This window comes from Haliaeetus leucocephalus, unplaced genomic scaffold, assembly GCF_000737465.1.
Source record: "Haliaeetus leucocephalus isolate CR32 unplaced genomic scaffold, Haliaeetus_leucocephalus-4.0 Scaffold240, whole genome shotgun sequence".
Classification (NCBI taxonomy): Eukaryota; Metazoa; Chordata; class Aves; order Accipitriformes; family Accipitridae; genus Haliaeetus; species Haliaeetus leucocephalus.
The window spans coordinates 2,767,596-2,794,711 of record NW_010972676.1 but is presented as its reverse complement, the minus strand read 5'-3'; the positions used below and the strand labels follow the sequence as shown (position 1 = coordinate 2,794,711).

Below are 27,116 nucleotides of genomic sequence, written 5' to 3'. Positions count from 1 at the left end.
AACCCCACGCTGGAGCAGGCTCCTGGTAGGACCTGCGGATCTGTGGAGAGAGGAGCCCATGGAGCAGGTTTTCTGGCAGGACTTGTGACCCTGTGGGGGACCCACGCTGGAGCAGTGTGCTCCTGAAGGACTGCACAACCTGGAAAGGACCCATGCTGGAGCAGTTCGTGAAGAACTGCAGCCCGTGGGAATGGCCCACATTGGAGAAGTTCGTGGAGGACTGTCTCCCGTGGATGGGACCCCACGCTGGAGCAGGGGAAGAGTGTGATGAGCCCTCCCCCTGAGGAGGATGAAGCGGCAGAAAATAACGTGTCATGACCGTAAACCCCCATCCCTGTCCCCCTGCGCCGCTGGGGGGGCTTGGTGGAGAAATCCGGGAGTGAAGTTGTGCCTGGGAAGAAGAGAGGGGTGGAGGGAAGGTGTTCTGAGATTTGGTTTTATTTCTCATTACCTTACTCTGGTTGATTTGTAATAAATTGAGTTAATTTTCCCCAAGCTGAGTCTGTTTTGCCCGTGACGGTAACTGGTGAATGATCTCTCCTGTCCTTATCTCAACCTGCAAGCTTTTTGTTATATTTTTTTCTCTCCCCTGTCCAGCTGAGGATGGGGGAGTGATAGAACGGCTCTGGTGGGCACCTGGCGTCCAGCCAGGGTCAACCCATCACAGCATGTGATAGAAGCCAAATATTTTTCTTAAATATGTCCAGTGTTTCCTGTAGTATATATTGAGCTTTACATATCACTCTCTTTTAACCTGTCAACCTCTTAATTTATGAATATTTTCAGTTTTCTGATTCATTGTACCGTTGTTCTGCAATGCTGCTTGCATTCATGAGACTCCCTTTCCTAAAAGATACTACTGGCTTAATTGGAGCTTGTTAAGGCTTGTGATACATTTATGTAGATCACAGTTTTGGTGCTTTAGTTCTGAATACTTGTTTGCTAAACTCCCTCTAAAGCTACCTGGAAAGGGAAGCTCTGAATTGTAATTAAAGAGAGCATTATATTACTGCAGTCAGTCTTGGTTCACTAATTCATGTTGGAAGTCTGCTATAGCATAATGGCTAATTTACTTTCATTATCAGATTATCTGCAACTCTTTCATTAAGTTGTTGAGTAAAAGATTGCAAAACTTTAAACAGAACTATAAAAGCTGCGTATATATGAGAGGTTTTAACAATCGTGTATTAAAACTTCAGTATGACAGATGTATGTGATAGATACTTTGATCCTCAATTCAAAGTATAATATTTCTGTAGTTGAGTTTCCATCACTAATGACCCATGTTTAACCAAAACTAAGTACACATTGTAGTGTTCTAAATACCCATAAGCAATAGAGGAAGCAATACAGTGATGACTTTGATAATACAGCATGAGGAAGTAGGAGAAGAAAACTGTAATGCATTCCCACAAAAATCTACCCTTTATCTCTGTTTGGGCCTGCACTCAGTGAGATAATTGAGAACACCAGTGGTCCTCAGCAGGTAAAGCTTATGCTTAAATACCTTCGTGAATCTGGGCTGAAGTTGAAAATGTGAGCTTCAGGTGTAAAAATTGAGAGGACTGCTCCTTCTTGTGGGAAGACACTGAAAGGAAGCAAAAAAGAGCTGCATTTTATGAAGCATTTTCTAAGAAATCTGACATACTAGGAGAAGTGGGTACCAGAAAAATGGACAAAATCGGTTGCATGCACCTTTCTCATATAGGAATAAACAGGTCCCGCAGAGAGAGGAAACACTCTCAGTTCAGAGAATGGTCCTTTTAGCACATGCAGTGCATGTCTGTCACATTTCATGAGCGCACACAAGCAACTTACCGAAGTGGGGACTTAGCTCACCAAAGAGAACAAGATGCCATGTTTTCTCAAGAAGGCCCTGTTAACGAAATGAACATCAACTCTTTAAGATAACCCATCAATCAAAATCACAAATAGACTTTTTGTAGCAGTCCTTGAAAGTCAGTAAACCCAGTGGGGAAACAGTTGCTTACTTTTAACAACCTTGTAGGTCCCCAGATATTCAAAGTTCAGGGTTATTCATGGGAGCTTCTTAACCGATCACATGACTCGGGCTGGTCCTTGAGTCAGCTCACTTTGATCCAAGCCATAAAGCTTTATACAGAAGAACTTGAAATGAACAAAGCAGGTCTATGAATTCTTCAGCTATTTTTCTAGCCTATCCTTGTTCTCTCTTGCAAAATTCCTCTGCTGCTGCTATTCGTGAAAAAATGATGTGCTGAATTGTGATCTGACCACAATAGGCTTAGGGGATGAATAGTCAAGCACAGGGTTGCAACTATGCAACTTCTTGAATTTAAGCAAATTCTATGATCTTGTGAAGCCCTACTCATCTCAGAAGGTGTCTGAATGTGTGTGGCAACATTGAAATATGATGTCATGGTGACTTCATTTTGCTCAAGGACTGCACAATTTTCTGCACATAAGAAGTTTCATTGCTTCGGCCTTTCATCTTCATTCACGGAGCTGGGATTTGTCCTGTGAAATCTCTGTAGTCAATGTGATTGGAAAAACTTACCTTTATGTATTTTCTTTTTTAGGAAGGAATTTCAGGAGAAAAGTAGGTATGTTGATTTATTAATGCTAATGGACTTTATGTGCTTTCCCTTAGGAATAACTGGAGCTAGTTCCCCACAAACATTTGGTTAGCTATCAAATCACCAACATCTGTACATCCGACAGTGCTCACCCATATGTTGAACACATGCCAGTCACTTTACTTGAAGGAATGTGGAGGATAAATCAAGCAGCTCTTTACCGTGAAGAAAAATGTGTTCTATTTTTATAGGATTATTTTAAGTATTGATCTACCTTTCTTTTTTCCATTGAGAGAGACTTTGTAAGCATATGAAATTTTAAAAAGCAACACCCAGAATATTTTCCTAAATTTATAGTGATTTGGATTCAGTGTCTGTTGAAGTCAGACATGGAAGTCTCTTTCACTATTTTTCTTCACTAGTGAAATTCTTTGTTCTGACTGTAAAGAAAGTCCATGAACAAGGTCAGTTTCTTCAAGCAAACATGTCCTTTCAATTACCTTATCGTGTTATGACATCAAATATGTTGGCAAAATAATCTACAAGAGGAGATAGCAAAAAATAGATGTTGCAGGAAAGGTTTTTTGTTTTTAAGCATTACTTGCCTGTATCTTTTATGCAAAGCCAATGCCTTTGCCTAGATGTCTAGATGACTATATGTTTTTTGGTGTCCTATGTTGACTATACATGAACCATTTAGTGGCCTGCAGCTGGTTTGTGGAACAATACTAAAGAGGTGAGGATACTGCATGCTCATATGTCACTAGTTTTGGTGGATAGGAGTTTTCCAAGGGTGTGAAAAAACACAGAAGTCAGTGAATTAAACCATTTGCTGAAGGTTACTTGTATGAAAGACTGTCTCTGCACCAAGACTTAGCTATGGGACTCATGTTTTCCTTAGTTTATTTTGCAAAGGCTTCCCTATGTAGACTAGCCTGAGAAAGAAGGATGGGTAAAGTTAGGTTCACAGTACTGGGAAATGAAGTTGATATTACCCAATCCAGAGTCAGAAGAAACAGCTAAAAGGTTTTGTGGCCTGTGCTTTTGAACAAATTAGAAGTACACAGTGATTGTGAAGACTGCCATTCAGTGTCTGACTGCCTTGGTGAGTAGTGATCCTTTTCCCTCTTGCAGCTGAGGACTGGAAGCTCGGCATGTGGGCACATGCAGTTCTCAAGCCAGCTGGCAGTTCTGGGTTAGACAGTCTTCACTGTTGAACACACAGGGCTGCATTATTGCTGTTCTTTACATAAAGACAGTTTTCTTTGTTTTAAAGTTCTTAATAAATACAGATTTAGTCTAGATTTTAAAAAAGGAGGGTGTTTTAAGTCTTACTTGTGACCTTCACTCTTTAATGGAACTCAGACATAATTTCTTGTATTTCTGTTAGTACCTAAACAAGAAGAAAAAAAACCATGAAAAGCAAACCACCCCACCTCCACAATTTCATTTGTTAAGCTAATCCTGTCTCTTGTAGCTATTTTTCTCTTAGATTTTTAGACACAAGTCATAATGGACCACCTAATTCAGCTGAAAATAATGAAATAGTTCATGACCTTCTGAAACAAACGTATTAGTTTTCCTACTGCCAAACTCCTTAATCAGAGGGTCAAGAAAAATCACTCTAGAGACTCCCGTCTGGTTGGTTTTCTGTTAATGAAAAGATTCCCAGAAGAATGAAAAGACTTTTACATCTTCCTGATTTCTCTTGATTGACTCAGAAGAGAGATTTTTGTTCTTTCGTCTTAACTAATGCAGGTCTTTAAAACTATTTTGTACTTATCTTTCTTGATAGTGTTTAATACACCAGAGATACACAAATAAAGTACCTCAATTTCTTCTGTGTCCCAAAGTTACTGGCAGCTTTGAAATGTGTCCCTGCCAGGAAACATGAACATGCAGTGCAGCAATGTACCAGAAACAAGTTTTAGAGTGTTTTTGGTACTCTGGTCGCATTTGGATTCTAAAGATAGGTTTTATATTTTAAACTTCTCCATAGGTAACATCCCAGTGCTTAGTGCCTCATGGATCATCATCAGAGCCACTAAGTCAAGCAACAGAGAGAAGTCTGTAGTGTTTTTGGCACGCCTTGCTTTCTTGTTCTCCAAGCCCAATTGTGTCAAACGTGCAGTGCGTTTGAGCTTCAACAGACCACCAACATAAATGCCTTCTCTTTCTCTAACAATGGCATCTGTTCCTCTCTGGTATTAGTACCTGTCACTGTGCATAGTTGGCACAGCTTTTACTTTCTCTATGGTTTTAATTTGCAGGAAGACTACAGAAGCAATTTTTCACCATTTTTTTCCTAATATTTTTTCAGTAGTCCTTCTTCTCAAGCAATATAAAACAGCAATATCTCCACATAGCCTTGTTTTACTTGTACATTAGCTGTGTCCTGACCTAATTGCATTTTGGACTTTCTGGTTTTGTATGGCAGTAGCCTACAGTTACTATGACTTGCTTGCTCCTGAACACTTGTATGTATATGTCCTACATGTGTTGTTATTTAAATGTTGTCCCCACCCTTACCTAGGCATAGATTCCAGTTAAGAGGTGTTTTTTTGTTTTTCTTTTTTTTTTTTTTTTTTTAATTCCATATAAGCCCAGAGCATTCAGAGTTCTATGATAAATGACACACTGTGTCAAGCCAGCCCATACTGCCATACTGCAGTTGTGAATGCACAGAGATTCTTCCACAAGTCTGTTTTAGTTCTGGAAACTACACTATATGCACTAAATATCTTATTCCAAAAGTGCTTTTGATAAAAGTAGTCTGGGGAATCCAAAGAAAGGTGACACCCTTTTATTCTGTCCAGTGGTCTGTGGGAAGAGATTACCTGAAAGCCTTAATCCTAGAGATTGCAATAAGGGTATTATCTTCACTTACAAACTAGCCCCATGCTAGGATACATAGTGCAGTGATTCACAGCATTGAAAAACTGCTTATGCCTGTGGAAAAGTAATTGCTATGGAACCCCACAAAGAATGAGGTAATGTTTGCACCATCTCCCAATAATAGTAACATTTTTGTGTGTCAGTGCTTAACGTGTATAGTCACCAGGACCAGTTACCTCCCTGGCTAGCCTCAGGTATAAGCATGCCCTAACGGTACCTTGAGCTCCATCTTTCACTGTGTATTTTGTTAACAACCATGTGAGTTTGATTATTAACAGAACAGTACACTTCTCAAAACTGTTGTGTATTGAAAATGGGTAGAAAAAGTGGAAAGAAAAATACTTTGGCAGTGGAGGTTCTGCTCATTCAAAGGAATTGCAGCCATATATACAAAGTATCTATTCTGAAGAAACCAAACTGAGGGCAATCCACTTTTTAGAGCCCAGTATAAATCCTGTCTAACACCATGCAAGTCTTGGATTGTTGGGCCAGCACACCTTTTGGGGCTGACTATGTTTTTACAACAATACACAATTATGCCCTCCCCTCCCCCCTCAAACCTCAACCCCCAAAACCCACCCCACAGCAAGAACCTAACTAGAAAACATACCAGGGGGTTTACCTCATCCCATAAAGTGATGACTCATCATTGATTTTTAAGAAAACATCATTCAAGCTGTTGTTTATTTTTACTGGAAAGTTTTTTTTGTTTTCTAAGGAAGAATGATGACTTTTCAGTTGACTATAGATCTTTGCAACTGTGCACAGGGTTTTAGCCTGAAAAAGTAAAAGTGGATGCTTTTTTTATGTGGCAAAACCTTTGTTTATTAGAATAGTTAAATAACACCTAATTTAAGCAATTTAGACTGTTTCTGTGGATCTATCCTTAAAGAAATGTTGATAGTTATGGAGCTGTCATTCAAAGCTATTTTACAAGTGCTTTGTTGCAATCCATCTTGGGAACTGTGTACTACTTGCTGTAGCTGTGGCTTCCAGTCATCACTGTCTGTGTTAGTGATTGATCAAATAAATCAGATAACATCATTTCTGCTCCTAGTCTGATGGCTGTTAAAGCTCCTAAGAAGTTCAAAGATAGTTATAGTTATGTGAAGAGCCTAGATACCTACAGTTACATAACTGCTTGTGTTTTTTTTCCTTTGTAGATTGTAAGAACCGCTTTTATAAATTAATTGTTCTTGGAAAGCAAATTAAAGGCATAGCTAATGTTGTTGAAGCACAGCTGTAATTCTTTCTTCAGTTATTTTGGCCCAACTCCTGTTAAAACTGTGAATTGATATTATTAAGTAATAGCTGACAGGTTTGAACTTGGCAGATATGAATTATATGAATCATCTTTTGGAATTCTGTTTTGACAGAAGGAGAATAATACTGATAGCCACAGCTTTATAAAAAGTCCAGCCATAGTCCTCAGGGCTTTTACTGCTCTTTTAGATCATCTTACCATGGTGATGCTAGATGTCCATCAGCCTTCTACTGCACAAATATTCTCAAAGAACTACTTGCTTTATTTATCTATCTATCAGCAAAAGCCCAGTAGTGTCATAAAAGGTTAATAACACATCTGGTCTCCAGCTTTCTGCTGGTCAACTGATTTAGTTTTAGTTGAAACTGCTCACTTTAAAAAGGAGTAAGTAATTGCACCCTATAATTACAGTGTATAAAGTACTGTACAACTGTACTGAAATGCAGTATACAGAAATAATAAACAGCTAAATTTAATTACCAGCTCATTCATTGTATTCACAGAAAGTTTGAAGGTGAAATAAATTGTGAGCAGCTCAAAATCAAGTTAGCAAACTGTTACTGATTTTGTGAAGCATAGCAACTTAATTATTTTCTATAAACTCTTCCATATTCTTTAAAAAGGGTGGATAGGGTTTGGTACAGCAGACTGCAGAGCTTTCTCTAGTCTGTCTTTTTCGGCTAGTTCTTAGTTGCAACTTTTTTATATATTGTTGCTTTGTTAATGATAAAGCCTAGGCCACTAAGTCTGAAAAATGTGTGCACTGTGGTTACTAATTCCAGTAGTTTGGATATATTCCCCACCACACTGTCTCCCGAAATCATTATTTGATTTCATGGCAAAATTATCAGAGCAGAACAAAAGACTGCTATTTATCACTGGACTGTTCTGTGGCTACTAAGGTATCTCCTAGGCTTGTGTGTCTACTGCCTTTTTTTCCCCTTTGGATAACCAGCCTATGAAGCAGTGAGCCTATTTTAGGCTTGGTGATGTTATTTCTGTTATTGATGCTTCCAGAATCAAATACTCACCAAAATAACCTAAAGTTAATGGTTTCAATGTTCATCAATCTCACCAAAATATGAGCTGCATATTTCCTGCCCTTCTCCCTGTACAAGACTGTATAGTAAAGAAGCTGTTTAAGTTTACAAAAAAGCAGAAGAAAATGAAGAAGAAAGTGTACTGTAGGACTGTTTGATTCAGAAAAGGGTGTGGGTGTGCTGGCTGGAGCAGCAGTCTGAGGGGGTGGTTGTTTCCTATATAATTGCACAGCTGTGCCAAGGCTGAAAGAACAGGTTTGTGCATATGAAGACAACAAACAAGATTCATTTTCATGCCAAGATAGAAGTTTTCAGGTGGTACCTAATGGTCTTGGTTCCTATTGCTGTTATTGGAAGTCAGTCTTCCAACAGACCATTTGGAAATTGGTTTTCCTAAGTGCCTTTTCTTTGCTGACATTACCAAATTATAATAACGGGTCTGCTGCTCTGAAACTCAAATTGCACCAGGCTTTCTCATGTCCAGTGTTACATGTGGTAAACTGCTGTCCAACCTCCCAGCACAGGAGATACTACTAAGGAAAGACCAGTTATTCTTCTGCTCTGGAAGTTTCACTGCTAGAATTTTTTAAAGCCCTTGCAACTTTTCGTAAGTATTCTTAAGTTAAAAATACTCTTAAATTACACTTGAAACTGAGCAGAGGTTTAAGGATGATAGTAGTGGCTTGTGAATAATCCTACTCATTGATTTCCAGTTAATCAGTGTTGTCCATAGCTGTTAGGTATGGACAGAGGAGGGGGCACAGACTTTTTACTTTTCAACTTAGGCAGAAGTTTCTATCAACAAGTACATGATGGGGTAGTTATCTGAGGTTATCAATGTAGACAAACTCACAGAGGGACTGTTAAGTAAAGACCTTGCTCCACGTGCAGTAATGGAAAGCTGGTGTGTTTTGTTTTGTTTTGTTTTCTCCTGTCTGATCTATATTCTGAAGGATTGATTAGCTCTAAAGACATCATACTCTCTCCTTGCTGTCGAAGTGAGCAAATTCAAATTTTCCTTTCCCCCCTTTCCAAAACTGACTTTGCTTTCTTGCTTTTGAATCTGTTTTGCACTCTGCCTTGTTAAAAGCAGCTACAAGAGTTGAGTAGAAAGCAAGAGATGCTTCTACTTGGCCCTGCTTCTGAGAGCTTTCAGTTTTTTCTGTGACCCAAAATGTTTTGGAGCAAGCTTGCAATGTTTTCTGCAAATGTTGGGGTAGTGTCAACTACGATGTGGTGGACATAATTCTTCCATGAGACTGCTGCTATGTTTATTAGCGTATTATTTCTCATCAGCTTCAAGAGCAACTGTGTTTATGTATAGGACAACTGCTGTTCTAAAACCAGTAAATCACATGAAAAAGTGGGTATTAAAGAGCTTTGGCCCTATGTTCAGCAGAGTGATTCAGGATAAATAAGAAGGAAACTTCCAATGCTTGACACTCTTTGCTACTAGCAAAATGTCACAAAATAGAAATGAAGCTGAAAGTTATAAGAAGTTTTTTTTCAAAAGCAGCTTAATGAATGAATGGATTTCTTTGCAAATATGACACAATTTGTTTTGCACTTAAGATTACTTAAAAAAAAATCTAAAAAAATCCCCACCTGTTCATCTTGTTTAATTATGCTTTTAGAGCATTCTTTGTTCTTATTCTTTTAAATACATTCAGAGATCATTGCATATCAAAAAAAGTAGAACTCCGAATTTTATTTGTGTGTCACATAGATCTGTATCTGGGTGTGATTTTCTGTGTACATTGTTCTTTATGCATCGAGTTGCAAATAGTATGTACTTAAATTCTACTGCTGCAAAATATTAGTATGTTGTCCTTTATTTTGGCAAGCCATAAAGATGCAGAAGATTTAACGGACTTGAAAGTATTAAAAGGAAGCTATTGTTCTAACAAACTGTAGCTTTCATTCGTCCTGTAACTCTGTAATAAATGCAAGATGTTGAAGGGAAAGGAGCCAAATATTAGTGTGGTCCTAAGAGACCAAACAAATAAAGGGCCTACTTAAATTTGTCATTCTTCTTTCACGATTACACTCAAATCTAAAATATACACAGATGTTATTTCTGTATAGATTGTTTCAGTGTTTGCTTCTACTTTTGGTTTATTGAGCATTGTTAAATCTTTTCAGTAATGTTTATAATATGGTTTCCTTTTTTCTTTTTTCTTTTTTTTTTTAAAGTTTGTGGATTTTTTAAAATTTAAGTTCAGCACACATTCAATTATTGCAGAGTTGTCCTGGTTTCAGCTGGGATGTAGTTAACTGTCTTCCTAGTAGCTGGTACAGTGCTATGTTTTGAGTTCAGTATGTGAAGAATGTTGATAACACTGATGTTTTCAGTTGTTGCTCAGTAGTGTTTAGACTACAGTCAAGGATTTTTCAGCTTCTCATGCCCAGCCAGGGCACCTGACCCAAACTGGCCAACAGTGTATTCCATACCATGTGACATCCCATCTAGTTTAGGAACTGGGAAGGGGGGGGGCAGGGTTTTTTCGCCGCTCGGGGACTGGCTGGGTGTGGGTCGGCGGGTGGTGAGCAATTGCCCTGCGCATCATTTGTACATTTCAATCTTTTTATTACTACTGTTGTCATTTTATTAGTGTTATCATTATCATTATTAGTCTCTTCTTTTCTGTTCTATTAAATCGTTCTTATCTCAACCCAGGAGTTTTACTTCTTTTCCTGATTTTCTCCCCCATCCCACTGGATGGGGGGGAGTGAGTGAGCGGCTGCGTGGTGCTTAGTTGCTGGCTGGGGTTAAACCACGACAAGAGTATAAGGAATTATTAATGTAGTGGAGAGCCTCTGCATTAGCAGGGTGGTCTTACCTTGTCAGTTCTGTGGGCAAGGCGCCAGCTTTGAGTCACACTCAGAACACAGAAGCATAATGGCAATGACGTTAACTTTCCTGTCAGATATGCGTGTTGTGATTTGCACTCAGTTTTATAGCTTTGGTCTTTGAAGACACAGGGGTTCAAACAGTAGGCCACTCTTATCTGAGCCTCAGCTACTGCGCAACAGAAATGGTCCTCTGCACAGAGGTGTCTGGTGCTTAGATTGACTTTATTTTGGGAAAATGGTTCCCATGCCTGTATTGGACCTGTGAAAAGAAAAGAACATGGATTTGGACCGATTCATAATTCAGCAACATGGAAGTTGCTTAGCATCTCCTAATGCTCCCTATCTGAACCCTGTAGTTGCTTATGGAATAAGGATCTCAATAGCTTGTGAAGGTCTAGTATAAGAGAGGGAAATAAATGAACTTTCTCTATGTATGGCTATCATACGTGGATCCAGATTTTCTTGGAGAACTCCCCATCTGTGTGCATTCCCTGAGACCACATCTGCTGACTGTCATGCACTGTAAGAAATCTAGGGTTTATAAGATGAAAGCAATCCTGAATGCAAGCTCTCGTACTACTATGTGTGCGCAGACTTGTCATGGCTTCAGTGAATAGTTCTGTTGAGGTCTTTCCTTGAGACTATGTTGCCATGAGTCTGGGAGCCTGAAAAAATAAACAATTCCTTAGAAAGATTTTTGTGGCAGAAAGAGTGGCAAATTGATGTGTGGCAGTTTTGAACCTTTGATTCTTGTCCTAAGGATAAGGCTGCAGAAGAGGTGGTGGCCTGGATACAAACTTGGAGAGCTGTTGCACCAGACTGCACTAAAATGGAGATGACAGCAATTTAAAAACACAAGAAGCTATTCCTGCTGAAGTGAGTTAGCGTAAGTCATTGAATGCAGTGTTTACATGACACGAGGAACTAGTCAAAGCTGTAGTTACAATATTAGATATTTTTTCTCTGCCTGTACTGTTACTTAAAATCTACTTGTTCTTTCCCCAAATAGATCTCCAGGTGGTGAAAAAAATAGAGGAAATACTTGGAAAATGCTGGTACACCAGTGTTGGGCAGACTGATACATGCCTTCTAAGTCTGTTTCTCCCTGTAGCACTATCCTTTGGCAGATTTCTTCAGCAGAAACACTTACATTCTGCAGCTGCTTCTGACATACAGTGGGCTTAAATTAGGATTAAAACCTGGTGAAGTTGTTAGTGGTGTTACACCGGTGCAAAAGCTGGTGTGAGATAAGTCAGGAATCCTTTGTGATTTTTATTGCATTAGGTATATGAAATGTAGCTGCTGGCTGGTTTAAGAGAAGTAAAACATCTTCTGTGTCAGGATGGATGTATTTGTTGGAAGGAAGCTATCACTCAAAACCAAGCTGTGCTGTGCTCATGATGAATAAACATGGGTGCTATACATGCAAAGCAATGTTTTTCCATCTGTGTGTGATAGACTGAGCATAATACAATTTTTTAGTGTACGTGAATGCTAGGACCAGTCTAGAAACCCGGCGTGCAAACTGGTTAGCTGCTTGTCCTGGCAGGCCCTGTGCTGCTGGCGGAGTAGCAAAACCAGTGTGGCATCTTGTCATAACGGGGCTTGTCTCCAGAAGCTAATTTTCAAACACCAGCAGTTCAGATGTGAAGTTTCCAGAGGTGAGCTGTATTTGATCAGCTGTGTTTGACTGTCATAGACACATCAGTGGTGTTGTCAGGTGTTTTGTGAGTGCATGATAAACAGTTTGAACAAAATTCCGCCCATGGAAGGTGAAGTTGCCTGACTTTAAGTAGTTACCAGTGCGTTAGTTCAAAATCCAAAGCTGACTATTGTGCTACTCGCCTTCTAGTCTTAAACCGAAAAGGGGCTTTTGAGGAACATGAGAACAAACCTTGTTCTTCACCTTCCTATTTATTTTAATATGAAAGAAAGACAAAAGATACATAATGTTTCCATCAAACTGGATGATTTTGGCTATGGCTTATTTCTGTTCAGGATCAATATATTTGCAATTTATAGTACATTGTATGTTGCTGGGGGGGGAGGGGGGGTGTAGCCAAAGGCTGTGAAAGAGGATCAAATGTTTATCCCAGTGTATGCTTAGGCTTAGAATTCAGCTTTTTGCAAGTTCATAAATGTCTAAAGTTTGCTGTATTTGACTGCACAGATGAGCACCCGCTTTTTCAGATAGCAGTAAACCTTCCTTGGGATTTAGAAACTCTGTACAAAGTACCATATAAGGTGTATTAAAAGCATATAATTAATCACTTTTAAGGTTGCTAAGGTTGCCTGCTCTGTACAACCAGAATGCAAGCTGTCCATTGTTACAGAATTGTTCAACTGCATGGAGCTAATTAAAGGTCTAAGAACATCTAGCTGATCAGTAATTTGATTGTCTCAAACATCTCTTAATGCCCTAACAATGAAAAAAGACCTACATATTTCCTTCTCAAACCAGCCAATCATTGGTAGAGTGCCTGCAAGCATGAGTAATTTTTTGAGTCTGACCAGTGGTGATAAGGAAGCAAATGATACCTTATGGGTGTTTGCAGCACATCTACAACCAGCAGAAATGTTTTTTTTGTACCATATTTTTGATGTTAGGGCTCTTTTTGCAGGAGGAATGAAGCTATATACCATCACAATTTTACTCTTACACAATGAAAAATAAATGATGCTATTTTGATTTCATACTTGTCTCAGAAGAATGCAGAATTTTATTTAATTGAATGCAGAATTTTCACAGTTTAAGAGGCTTGAAAATAAAATGCTACATGGTTTCTAGTCTACAACCTAGTATCCCAGGAAGCTGGCGACATCTGTTTTCTTGGGATGTACGTTGTCATTGATTGTTTTGCTCTCATCTTTTACTGGGGCTGTTATTTCTTGGCACAATAAGGATACTTGCACATTCATAAATGCATTTCATTTAGTTTTCAGATAAGGAGGATAAAGTCTGCAGTTCTGTCTTTATGGATGTGGAAGGTAAAGCAACAGCGTAAGACTGTTGGCATTGTAGGAGACAGTCCCTGCTCCCATAATCTAATGATAAGCTGAATATCCATAAGGGAGCATGTGTAGTTGAAGGAGGAAACTTAAAACACTGTTTTCATGTTTTGAATATTTCCATTGCCTTTTTAGTATGATAAACAAAAATGGTTTAGGTTTCCTCTAGAAATTTGATGTGGCAAACAAAAAAACTTTTAATAAAGTGTGCAGTAGCACACAGCTAACTGCAGTCAGTTTAGGTTGTGTCAATATTTCCATCATAAATCCAATTTTCAGAATTTTTGTCAGCTGTAAAAGTCTGCCTCAGTTTGAAACTTGGCAAGATGTTTCTCTGCCTGAGAATGGACTTTCTTCTTTTTCAACTGAAGTGTATCTGAATTCTTAATTTCTAGGATTTTATAAGCACTTCCAGAGTATTAGTTGCTGTAATACCAGTGGGAATGCTGAAGTGATTCTCTGGAAGAAGGATACAGCGCACGTGTGTGTAAAATACTGATGATTTAACGTACAATACGATTTGTTGTATTATCTGTCTAGTTAAATCACTTTTTACTTTGTGGTAAAGGGATTGTAATGCTTATCCTAACAAAGAAGTTAGTTGCCCAGGGAGATGTAATAGAGGAAGGCACTGAGCAGGCTTTTCTACAAAACTTTGCCAGTGTATGCTAATCTTGACTTACAGTATTGTATCTGCTCCTTTGCTGACCTGATCTTTGAGCAACTTTGGTTTGTGTTACATTGCAGTGAATCGCATGGTGATGTTCAGATGAATGTAGAGTAGGATTAGACTGAAAACCCATTATCTGGCCAGTCCTCAGGAGGCATAAAATGATAGGTCTCCTGCCTTGACTGGAACTACTCGCCAACCTGATGAGTGCAAGAATGATTTATGTCAGAGGCTTTTTATTGTAGAGCTTCCAAAGAAAGCAGTAGGAATGGTGTGGATTACTGTCTTCTGTGTCATTAAAAATAATCTTGGGAGCTGATCCCTTCCTTGTCTCTGTCTATGAATTCTAGTACCCGCAATCAGTGTTTTGCGCGTATAATATTTGCCTTCTACAATTTGAAATGTGTTAACCATGGCACTCCTTAATTTTTATTATTTATTTTTTTTAGGCCACTCAGAAATGATATAGTTAAAGGAGATACTGTTTTCCTGACTTTATTATTTCATTTTGATTTTGGCTCATAGCAGACTTGATGTCGTCCTGCCCAACCACTCTGGCTGGTGTCCAGACCTAGCTGATGTTAACAGGGAAAGAATTTATTCACATGGCATCTTTCCTTCATCCTTGAGTTATACTTTGCAAGAAGTGCCTCTCAGCCACCCACTCACAGCACTGTGAAACAAAAGCTTCAACTTCTGTTTGTGTTCAGTTATCTCACAAGCTTTCATTGAGCTAGAGGGATGTTTTGGAAATGTATCTAGTTGAACTGCCTAAATGCAGTGTCAGTTACAAAAGCCATCTTGCAGAGACCTTGGCTGTGCTCACTGGAGTCTGTGTGAGTCCTTCACTGACCTCTATAGTTTGGGACAGCGTCTAACTAGTGAGAATACAGTCATCTTTTTTAAAGAAAATATTTGTGTATTATGTGTTGTCTTTATTATGCACATGTAAGATTTAGGTGTCTTTTTTAATCATATTGCTGATGAAAGCTGTATTAACTATTAGTGTATTCATATTGCAGATTTCATGTAACTATTGATGTTCCTGTTCAGGACAATATTAGTCCTGTGATTAAGATGTCAGGTGCTTGCTATTAACCTCTAGTTTTTTCTCTCCCCTGCACCCTTTTTAGAGGCCTTTGAGTCTTTGCTTCGCTTCGCTGAAAACCGCACAAGTTCCCTGTTTGAGACAGCTTACAGACCTATGGCAAAAGAAGCAGCAGAGCCTGTTAAAGAACTTTTTACAGACATCTCTCTCTACATTCTGGGTGCAGAAACTACAGTGGAAAGTGCAGTATTACGGTTCTTTGACAGTCTCTTTCCTCTGGTGTATAGTCGGCTAATAAACCCAGGAATTACAGATTTATCAGAGGACTATACAGAGTGTCTACGGCTTACAAGGCAAGACATAAATCCTTTTGGACGCTATTCGAAAAACATGGTTACAGAGCTGTCAAAATCTCTTTGGGCAAGTAGGATGCTCAGCCAGGCCCTCAGTCTGGGCACTGAAGTGATAAATACTACTGAACATGTAGCTCTTACGAAGGAATGTAGCAAAGCTCTAGTGAAGATGCAGTACTGCCCGCATTGCCAGGGCCTGACGCTAATCAGACCCTGTGTCGGATATTGTCTAAATGTAATGAGGGGCTGTTTGGCCAGTGTGTCAGAACTGGATGCACAATGGAGGGAGTATATCTCCACACTGGAATATCTGACTAATGAAATGGCTGCCTCACATGATCTGGAAATTGCACTGATGGGAATCCGGAACTCCATCAATGAAGCCATCCTGCATGCACAGTTGAATGGACCACAGCTCTCCGCTACAGTAAGTGTTCTCTAATTATTTGCTACTCCCATTTACCACTTCAATTATTTGATGAATAAACATTTAAACACAAGTTGGTGTTGTCTTTGCATCAGTTTTTAGTCTTCAACTAGATCGTTGTTTAGTGGTCTGTGAAAACATTACAGATGATTATGTTGGGGTTCAGTAGACTCTGCTTTGAAATGAAAGGGTTGGGGGGAAGTTTGTTCCTTGAGAAGCGGTGCTGTAAAGCAGATAGCTCTTGCTTCTCTGCAGAATTTTCTAAACAAAAATTGGGGTATATTATACTTGATGTCAACAATGTATTTTCATACTCTAAAACATCTGATCCTTTAACTCTAGGAGCGGTGTTTCCCTGGTGTGTGAGTATTTATAGTGTGTGGGAACATTCCACAGGAATTGGTATAAGGGGTTAGAAAAGTAGGTTTCTAAATAAAGTCAAAGAAATTAACTTTTATAATTTTACAGTCCCGTTGTTTTTTTGTTGACTGAGACATCAGGAAGGTGGTATGGCTCTATAATGAGTATACCTGTCATACAAAATTTGGAAAAAGAGCATTAAAAAAAAAAAATCAAACTTATTTGACATCATTTACGTAAGTAAAGGATAAAAATGCACTTAAAGTGGATCTGTTTTTGTAAGTGGTAGGTTAAGGAGGAAAAAACTAAGATGGTAGAACTCTCTTATAGATAATAGCAGCATATGACTGGCAGGTGTTCTCTCAAGGTGTTGAAGATTAGACCAGAAATTATTGAAATGACTAATGATGCAGAAATTCAACATGACTGTCAATGGAAAAAAAATGAAGCAGTGTGACCTTAAGCAGGGTAAAGACTAATCTAAAAAATGCAGATAGATCTGCCTGTCTTGAAAGTAAAGGAATTCTTGCAGAGAACAAATGAGAAGGAAATGCACAGATCTAAAAATTTAATTCCGGTGCCGAACTCTGGTCACCATATTATGTAAGAGAAAATAATACTTCAAAGAGTCTGCAGAAAGAAGCTATGGCAGAAGGTATTCTAAACTAAGGAAGTATTTTACTAGGAGAAAAATGCCTGTATGTTTGTAACCTTCCAAGATATCTAATGTCACAGCTTTCCTCAGTTTAGAACAGCTGACAGAGCTAGAGACCTACAGTCAGTGTAATATGTAGATTATAAAAACCCCCAACCACTTCTAGTAATCTGATAAAATTTTCACTTGATATTTGTAGTTATCTCAGTTCATGTTGCCACAGGTTCTCCTTTTCTTTTCATCAACAACACTTGTGTCTGCTAGTTTATCTGACATTCATGGATAAACATGAAAAATTAGGAAAAAATTGTGCAGGTTCTTGGATAGCACACAGTAGGCATTGGAGCCTGCATGCATTGCAGAACAGCAGGTCTTCATCATGCTAATGTCTAGTTGGTAGTGTCATAATGTATCCTATAAAGAAGTGTTAAACCTAGAACACATAAGGAGCAACGTTCTTGCATCTACTCTAATTTTCACTCAGATGTTATTTTTATGTGAGTCTAGAAGGGAAATGAAAACAAAAGTACGCTATTATATATATTAGTTTTATCTGACTATAGATAGATACCTCTTAAATCATCCCACGGCTTCATTACTGATTAGAAAGAAGTAATGAGGAATAAAGTTAAGCTTTCTGACTACTAGCAGCAAAAATGGTCTGACAGGTATTTCCTGCAATATATGCAGCATGTTACAAAATGCTAAAACATAACTCTGCATTGCATTTGTTAGCCTTGTAATTAATATGTGCTAGCTTAGCTTTTTGGCAGGGTAAAATTCATAATCCAGGTGAATATCAGATAATTACAGGTGAACTCAATGAGTGTATTGCTTTTAGCTGATTTAGAAGTAGAATTTTTTCTTAAGTGTCTTTCAGGCTGAGGATTTTCTTTAATGATTATTCAAATAATTTTATTTGGGTCTTTCTCAGTTCCCTAGCAGTAACTTTAAATGTTTTCCTTCTTCCATTCAGAATGAATTCAGAAAGTGCTGTTGTGTTTGAAACTACATTCATTCTTTTTTCCCCAAAGTTATCTTTGTTTTCTCTCACTAACGAAATCCCTGTGCACAGAAGAAGATTGTGTGTTGTTTTAGGGACTGCTCTGTAGGATAGCAGACTGTTTGAAGATAAAAACTATATGCCAGTGTGTTATTCTCAGTCTTCTAGCTTTTTCAGCTGTCACCAGGGTAAGATTATATTTTGAAGACAGAGCATGTTGCACTATTTGAGCAAGCATTAGTCTGATACTGATTTAAAACTTTACTGATTAGTTACAAAGGATAACCATTATTTAGAAAATTGAGCCTAATTAAGATGTATTTCCTTCTCCAAAGAAACAGAAAGGAGTTCAATCCTCACCTTCAGGATTTCCGGCTGTGAGATGGCTTCTTGGAATCTGGGGTCTCATTCTCTGCTACACGAAGGGCCCTTTTGGGCCATGCTGACGAGATTAGTACCCGGTGATTTACTGTTTGTTTTACTTAGGGGAATTTTTTTTTCCGAAAAGATGATACCTTCTCTTTTCCCTTCATAAAAATGTAGACACCTTTTTCTGTTCATGCGGTATGGTTTTCAGCTTCTGCAAAACTGGTAATGTTTAACTTACATACAGTTTCCATTACAAATGCTGTAATTGGTTTCATTCAATTATAAATAATCTATGGAAAACTTATTCAGGAAAGCAAAGCGCTCTTAGTAATTTTCATTTATTCTGAGGCAGCCTTAATTAATGTACCTGCCCTTTTAGGAAACATTTTACATTTTTTAATAGACAATATGGCTAAAAATTAGAGTTCTTTTTTAGCTTGCTGCTTGCCTGGATGATAATGAATAATGGAAAGTTAGATTATGTTTTCTTTAAAACAGGGGGAAGGGGTGAAATAAACCAATAAAGCACTTAGGGTACTTTGCTCAAATGAGGTGCAGTCAATTATTATAAATTAAAAAACAAATCCTATTTGTATGAAGAGTGCATAACTTCAAGAGACTGGCCTCTGCTGATCTTGTCCATTATAGCCAAGAGGATTGCCTGATTTGCTGGGATAGCATGTGTGAAAAGTCACCTTTAAGATATTAGTAATCTCTTCTCAGATTCCTCCAGAATGTGCCATGCCATTTGTTCAATGATACTGGCTTGCATCCAGCTTACTTAACCTAATGCAGGCCAGCCACGGTCTGCAGCATCAGCAATCATAATCATTACTTTCTGGTTAGTCTGCTGGAATCTAATTGTCTTTCGCATTGGTAAAAGCCGTGACTGCTTCTTGGTGCCAGCTACAGAGACCAAGTTTGCTCACCCTTCCTTATAATTTTTGAGACTTTTCTCTTTGTTTTTTCTTTTTTTGTCTGTGTTTTAAAGCTGGTCTCATTTTTTATGTATTCAGTCTACTGTATTGCTGCCTTCCAAACTCTGTATTGGCGCATTGTTCCTGATTTTTTTATTTTATTTTTATTTTTTATTCAAAGTGGAAGTAAAATACCCTCAACTAAAATGCAAGGAGGAGGAGAGGCAGTTTTGAAATGCATGTGGCCACTGGCACTTCAGGGAAGTATATCATCAGGTAGTGCAACAAATCCTGTCTGCGCCTGTACTCCCTGGAGTTAAGTCCTGGTAAGGTGGTGTTCCAGTTGCTTGTGTACAGCTAGTGAGGGCTTGGCTTGCAGCCTGCCTCCAGTGGGCCAAGGGTGATGCAGGGGACAGGTATTGGAAACACAATAACATACAATAGGGAAGATTCCTGTTGGATCAGAAACGTTTAGACTCTGCCCAGGCCCACTAACTACAAATCTGCACCTCCCCTGATGTGGAATGTATCCCAGTGCTGCAGTTTGGGCCATCAGTGGGCCTTGATCCTCTTGCTTGCAGAATAGCACTGCTTTTTCCTGGTCTGGATCTGAAAGGCACTGATGATCTGTGGGATGGGTTTCCTGCTGGACAGGCGGGAGCTCAAGAGTCAGTGCCCTGCTCAGGTAGAGATTTCCTCTTAACTTTGCCACTTTATGGTTACACAGAGATTCATCTCTCCTCTGTCTGTGGAATAGAGAATGTTGCTTCCCTGTGGCAGAGGAGCGTTCTGAAGTCTAATAGCAAAAGGATAATTCTTTCACTTACTAGATTATCTAAGTGCGTAAGATGCACTTGCCCACGTTGGTAAGCTCTGTGATTCTGAGTCCCCTCTGGGCTTCTGGAAATGGTGATTTGTTACTTGTTCCACAAATGTGCGCAGTGCTGTATGGGTGACTGGCAGGCATTGTGTATATCAGTTGCAGTTGTTGGGTCACACGTCAGCAGCAAGCTGTGTGAGACTGCTAACACTGACACTTGGTGCTTTTCCCTATGCCTTAATTCAAAGGGTGGTGAGGCCACATGGAAATACCTCTTCAGAATAGAAAAATTCTGTGCTGCTTATGTTGCTGTGTATTAGGGGCTCCATTTGTCAAGGGCAAGGCAGAAGCAAGATTTTCAAAGAAGAAACTTTTTATGGTCTGAATTCCACTTCAGCTCAATAGAATTTGAACACATAATTACTTGTTCTGTTAAGCACTTTTCCCAGGTATTGCTACAACTTCTATTCTGCATGTGGCTTCTTGTGAAACCTGTCTGCCCACCCATGTGGTGGAAAATGCAAAGTGATATGTGTTAGCAGAAATATTTGGAATGTGGGAAGGCATGTATTCCTCTTGTGTTCTTGCTGCATGAAGTTCATAAGCATAAAGTACTTATCTTTGTTACTAATGTTATAATGGCTGAAAAAGTATTAAATGAAGAGAATGTAAAAAACCCACAGACGTAATATTTTTAGAATGGCCAACTGTTATACAAGACAAAAGTCCAATGTATTGTGTTTCTTGATTACAGGAGTAATAAAAGCAAAAGCTAATAAAACGCTTGATAGGGATTATAAAACCTAAATATGATCAGAGATTAAGTATTGGGAGTAAGCAGAAAGATCTGTGCCTTGAGCTAATTAACTTCTTGGAGACAAGCTTACCAATTAATGTGACAAAAGTGATATAAAAAGGTGATAGAATAATAAACTTTGGGAAGAGAAGCAGATAGAGGCAGGAGAAACAGAGGAAGGGAGGGATGTTTAAGATGCATGATGCTAGGCATTTCAGGAGTGTCAGGAAGAACAGAATTAGTGATTATGAGAGAAGAAAAATCTGATCAAAATCCCAGAGAAATCAATGACAGTCTTTCCACAAGTTGCAAAGACATCAATGAGAAGGATGGGTAATATTGAGAAGCAATCCACTAAGTACCGATTGTGTTTTAAAGGGGATTAGTTTAAGTTTGTAATGAAAGAGACTATCTGATACCTATTTTTGGCAGATCATTTGTGTGGTGTTTCTCAAAAATTTTGTGTTGCTTAGAAGAAATGCAAGGAAGGCATGAGAAGGTGAAAGCTTGTAGCAGGGACTGTTGTCCTTGGTGATGAAGACAACAGACAAAAGAGTTAGGCTTTCCATGCCTGTCCAAACATTTCTGCTATAGTCATTTGTAATTAGGGATGTCATTGGGAGTTGGGGAGGCAAATTACATAGAATTAAGAGCAAATTAGAACTTAGAGCAATTAAAAAAAAAAATCAACAGAAAATACTTATAGGTAGATGGTTCTTATTGTTGGCTGGTCTATCAATCTCCTCCCATCAGTGGTTTTAAAAATTTTATTCCTGTTGCCAAGCAGGTAGTCAGAAAATGCATGCTTATCACTCTCCACTGTCTTCTAAACTTGCTTCCCTGAAGCCACTTTTAAATGCATTTCTCTCATTGTTTATATTATGTCATCATTAATGTTTTGATTCTGAAATTGCTCTTGCTGACCACTACATGGTACTTAGCACTAAAGAAAGGGATTGCTTTGCAGATGAATTCAGGGAAGGCCTATAGGCATATAGTTATCTGAGGTATTTAACCTCTAGGTGGGTAAGATAGGGAATGCTGACAGAGTTGGAGAGAGCTGGGAGGCAACAAGGAGTCCAAGAAGAAGGCAAAAGCACTGAAAGAATGTCTAGTATTTGGTTCTTGCAATATTCTTATGAAATAGCTGTATTCTGGTGTCATATCTTGAAAAACAAATGGAGGGAGCTCGTGTGATTTGTTAGTAATATTCAACAAAAAGTCAGTGGTAGAGGTAGAACTAGAAATGAGGTTTGGTTTTTTGTGGTTTGGTTTGGTTTTTTTTTTCCCCAATTCTTAGTACAGTACTCCAACAGCACCTCATTTTTAGGGTAGAGGGTAGAGTTTTAGTGTCCTTTACAGGCACATATGATGCAGCTCTGCACATATTCTTAGCCAATGGGAAGTTGCAAAGATTTGTTTAACATTGCATTTAACTGGAACAAATAATCCCTGCTAAGAAGCAGCATATAATACCTTTGGTACTGAATAAGTAAATTATATAGATACTTGCTAGGTTCAATTTAAGGATGGAAAGGTGCATCAGCTTGTGAAAGGATGTACTTGGTGTATCCTGAAATGCCTGCATTACTGTGGTGGGCTTGAGCCAGAACTTATGGGGGTGGCCTTTGGAGAAAAAAAAATAAAAATTAAAATCTTGCCATAAATTTTCAGCAGTGTATGGAAGGCTTACAGAAAATAATTTAGGTGGTCTGATATTATTAGGAATGAAGAAGAAAATGATCCTGAGAAATAAAAGACCTGAGACCTGTTAAAACAGTCACCTTTAGGAAAATAAAAGCTTAGAGAAAAGACTGCCAGACTACAGCAGCAGGAGATGGATGCACGGTAACCTTACAAATTTGAAAAGGAAATGGCAGTACTATGAACAAAATAACTTTGTGTTGAGTGAGTTCACAGCAACAAAGAGTTTCTGCCAGCCAGTAATGAACTAGTTGATTAAAGACATTGAACAGTATCATAAAACACTCCTGGAGACTTTTGGAGAACACTCAGAGCTGAATTCAGGTGCTTCCTTCCTGCAAGTTTTCCAGTTCAAATGATCAACACCAGCTGTCAATAAGTAGAAGAACCATACTTAGCAGAGGTTAAAGCAGTATATTCAATTCCTTGTGGTTAGATTGCGGAAAATAACTGTAAAAATGTACAGAAAAGGCTATGTTTGTGCAATATTTGCACTAGAAAAGTTATTTAAAATGACATTTTTCTTTTTCTAAGTACTTAGCAGAAAACCTCCTCTGAAAACAGAAAATGGAAGAAATGCCTCACTATGGTGAGGTATCTGTAAATGATCTTGAAGGAGCCAGAATGGTTGCCCTGTTGAAGCTGTCTGATTTAGTAGTGCTTCTTGCAGATGTGATCTTTAATGACACAATCATGTACATTGAAGGCATGAGCTAGTATATTTTGTTCTCATGAACCAAAGTTACATGAATGTACATCAGGTTCAAATCCTTTGTGAATCCAGAGACAGAAGGAGATCTTCTAGAAACCTGGTGAACTGCACTGAAGGCACACCTTGTAATGTAATGACCCATTTCTGTGCAAAAGGTAAAAGAATGTTTTTCGGAGTGGTGTAAGACATATAAAAATATGTCTACATTAAAAATTTGTTTTATTTCTATTGGGCTTTATACTCATTAAGAAACTGCTCTCATCTTATGGTCAGTCATGAATGAATTTTTAAAAATGAGCAGTGGAACTATGTATCTGGAATCAACTGGATTTCATGGAGTATAAGCATCTAATTTTTGTAGTCAGCTTTATAAGTCTTACCACGTGCTATCTGCTTGATTTAAAAGCATTTTGACACTTGAGTACTGTAGAAGTATTTCTGGAAATAATCATCTAAATTGTTTAATGCATTTGCCTCGTTCCAATCTGCTACAAAGGTCCTCTGGAGAATTAGAGCTCATGTAGTCTCGAACAGCTCTTTGAGGGTATGTAAGGAGCTTTCTGGCCCATCTTGGTTAATGACAGTTCTCTTCCATGCAGATGTTTGATACCAAAGAGTAGCCTGATTTCCTAGTGTTAAGGATTATCTCATCTGTAGTGAAGGAACTGCTTGAAATTTGGTATTTATGTCAATATGAAGTATGTTAAAATGAAATACATGTGTATCAAAAAATCTAAATTATTATCAGAGTAGGAATAAAAAAAACACTGTATAATTACAATTGAGTTGGTTCTGACAAATAGTTACTGGGTATTATCCAGCTGTCATGTCATTTGACTAAACACATAGCTAAGAATTTGGTTTTACATAAATTGTATAGCCTTAAGTTTGCTTTTTCAGAAGTGATCATTCATCTGGATGTACGTGTCTTTTCATGCCCAAAGGCATTCCACCGCAAGTCACATCTTACCTCCCAACGGACTGCTGACTTGCTGATAGTGCTTAACCACTATCATGACTATTAACAAGTCATTAATCTGTAGTTGGATAAAAAGCTCTTTTCTGCCTGCAGGAGCAGTATTCAAGTTCTACTTTCCATTCCTTGAATCTTGTATTTTGTGTAAACACGTAACCTGAAAGTTTTATGTTAAACATTCATATCAATGCAATTAATGGATGTAGCTTTTTACCAGCTTTTGATCTGAGACCGGCTCTGATTGTGATTAATTACTGTGATTAAGGTTTTGGGAATGATAGTGATTTGGGGCTGCTGCCTTCTGACAAAGGCTTGTGTCTCTGAGAGGGATCATGGCAACATTCTTTTTCTTTTTTCCATTTACAATCAAGATACACTTGTTTGGCCTAGTCTTATTACCAAAGTGTTTGTGGAAAATGCGTCAGGTACTTGTGTGTGTTTGTGGTCCCGGAAATGCTGTTAAGCTAGTATATAGGTGAGTTTTCAGGAGATTTTGCATGCATGTTGGTTCAAAACAGATGAAATTCTGCATGATTCTGGTGTTTCTTCTAAGTTGCGCAGGCATATGCTCATGTATGGTGTACAGCCAGTTTGTTAGCGAAATGCAGAGAGTGAGGATAGCAGGTTAAATATAAAGCCAAGAAATAGTAACCTGCTGTCAGAGCAAGAGGCCTAAACAGTGTAGTAAAAAAATTCATTATTTATTATTCACTTTGCATTATGATGATCATCTTCATTTAGGGAAAATAATTAAAAGAAGCAATTGATTTCTGAAAAGTACATTTTATTATTTCATTGTTGTTTTCTTGAACAAAACCAATGACACAGCATTGATATTAATTCTAAATACATGCTTAAAAGTGCATGGTTGCTGAAGCAAGTGTCCTTGGCCACTCCAGGAGCACTAAGCTTGCCTCTCTGATGTTAAGTGCTATAAAGACTAACACAAGCATACGCAAGCACATGTGCACACATTAACATACACAGCCCACTGCTTTTCTTCACTTCTTCAAATGCAGCTGCATCTTTTTTAGGGTGTGGATAATCAACTGCATTCTAAAAGGCTAGTTTGTTTAGCATCTATTTTTATTTAGTAAGAATGAGCTTATTAGTTCTACTATTGATTTGAATTTAGTTTTTCTCAGAGGGCTAGGTATCTGCATAATATATAATATTATATATATAATATTTTATATATATAAAATATATATAATATATTTATATATATATAATAATATATTTTTTTCTCAAAGCAGCTGCTTTGCTTCATTTTGTTTGCCAAACTGAGGCTGTGAAATTTTTCAGCACCTATTGGTTCCTGGAGAATTAGTTCCTGGGAACTCTACAGTCAAGTGTAGTTTTATTAAAATAATAATGAAAAGTAAAATCCAAAGTTGTAACTTTGGTTACATATATGGTCATATATATATATATATGGTTACATATATGGTCAGAATGATGCTCATTTTCACACCAAAGTTGAAAATACTAAAGAGTGTACCTGAAGTCATAATGTCTGTGTCCTGTTTGGCTTTATCTTGATGCTGTATGAAGAGGAGGGTGTGCCCATGTGGGTCTGATGGCAGGGTATGAGCTACAGAATAGAAGTCCTGTCAAAGTCATAATCATAAACCTGCCAAGATAGCACAGTCATAATTTCACAGAGACAGTGTTGTCACTGAGCATTCTCTATCTTACTTGGAATATGACTCTGGTGTCAGCACTTCACCATTATTACAGCTGAAAGATGAAGGATGTCAATATGGTAAGAGTCCAGGATTTTGCTTGAAGCACAATACTGAGCAAGACAATCAATGGTTGGGATAATATTTATGGAAACGATGATACTCAAGATGACATGATATGCTTAGTGTTTCAACAAGAGTTGTGTACACTTTATTCATTGTTTCTACTTCTTTTTTCTATCCATGCACCTATTGTAAGCCTCCCTAGATAGTGTAAGTCATCTATTGAAATTGAGTGTTATTTTCTATTACAAAAGCAATTTAAACTACAAACCAGATATTAGATGTGCAGGGTTTTTTATGAACCTGACTTTCTTTATCGTGGTTTATTAAATATGATGGATTTTGTAGCTGCGGTGCTTTGGAATTTTGGTACTTCTGTTTGTTGTGGTTAATTTTTGATCTTATAAATTAACAAGGCATCTAACAATGAAGTTAGAGTGTTGCTGGGTTGGGGTCCATTCCCTGGTAAAAAATGCAGCTCTAGCATATTGGCAGCTAGACTGCTTGTTATTCATTGTAAGGCATCTAGCTATGGGAGTGTTAGATGTTTGACAGCATTGAATAGATTCCAGTCAGCCATACAAACTACCTCCAGTGAAGTGGAAAGGACCATAAAATTGTTTTAGCAACAGCTAATTCTCTTGAGTCTTTTAAGGCTTTTTTCCTTTTTTCTTTAACTGTTTGGTTGCCAGTAGATTTGCCAATTTAAACAGTAAATATTCCCAGATTGGTTTCATTTTTTGATATTACTTATGAAAGCTTTTCACTGATTTTGCATTTAGCATAGTTTAGATTTTGAAAAAAACAAAAACCCCAAAAAACCCACCCAAAGTGTATATTTAACAATGGTACATTTCTTTGAATATAAAAACTGAACTATAAAGAAACTTAGAGCATTTGGTTCTTAAAAGTGATTTTTCTATAAATAGCTTCCAGTCCTAT

The 27,116-nt window shown here is 38.1% G+C and overlaps 1 protein-coding gene across 1 annotated transcript in view; it reads left to right on the top strand.

The window, feature by feature from the left end:
- LOC104832196 (glypican-5-like) overlaps positions 1-27,116 on the top strand; it is a 371,566-nt gene that overhangs the window by 52,704 nt on the left and 291,746 nt on the right. The window contains exon 2 of the mRNA XM_010568238.1: positions 15,420-16,114. Within this exon, the coding sequence (XP_010566540.1) occupies positions 15,420-16,114 (695 nt within the window). The remainder of the gene's footprint in view (positions 1-15,419; positions 16,115-27,116) is intronic.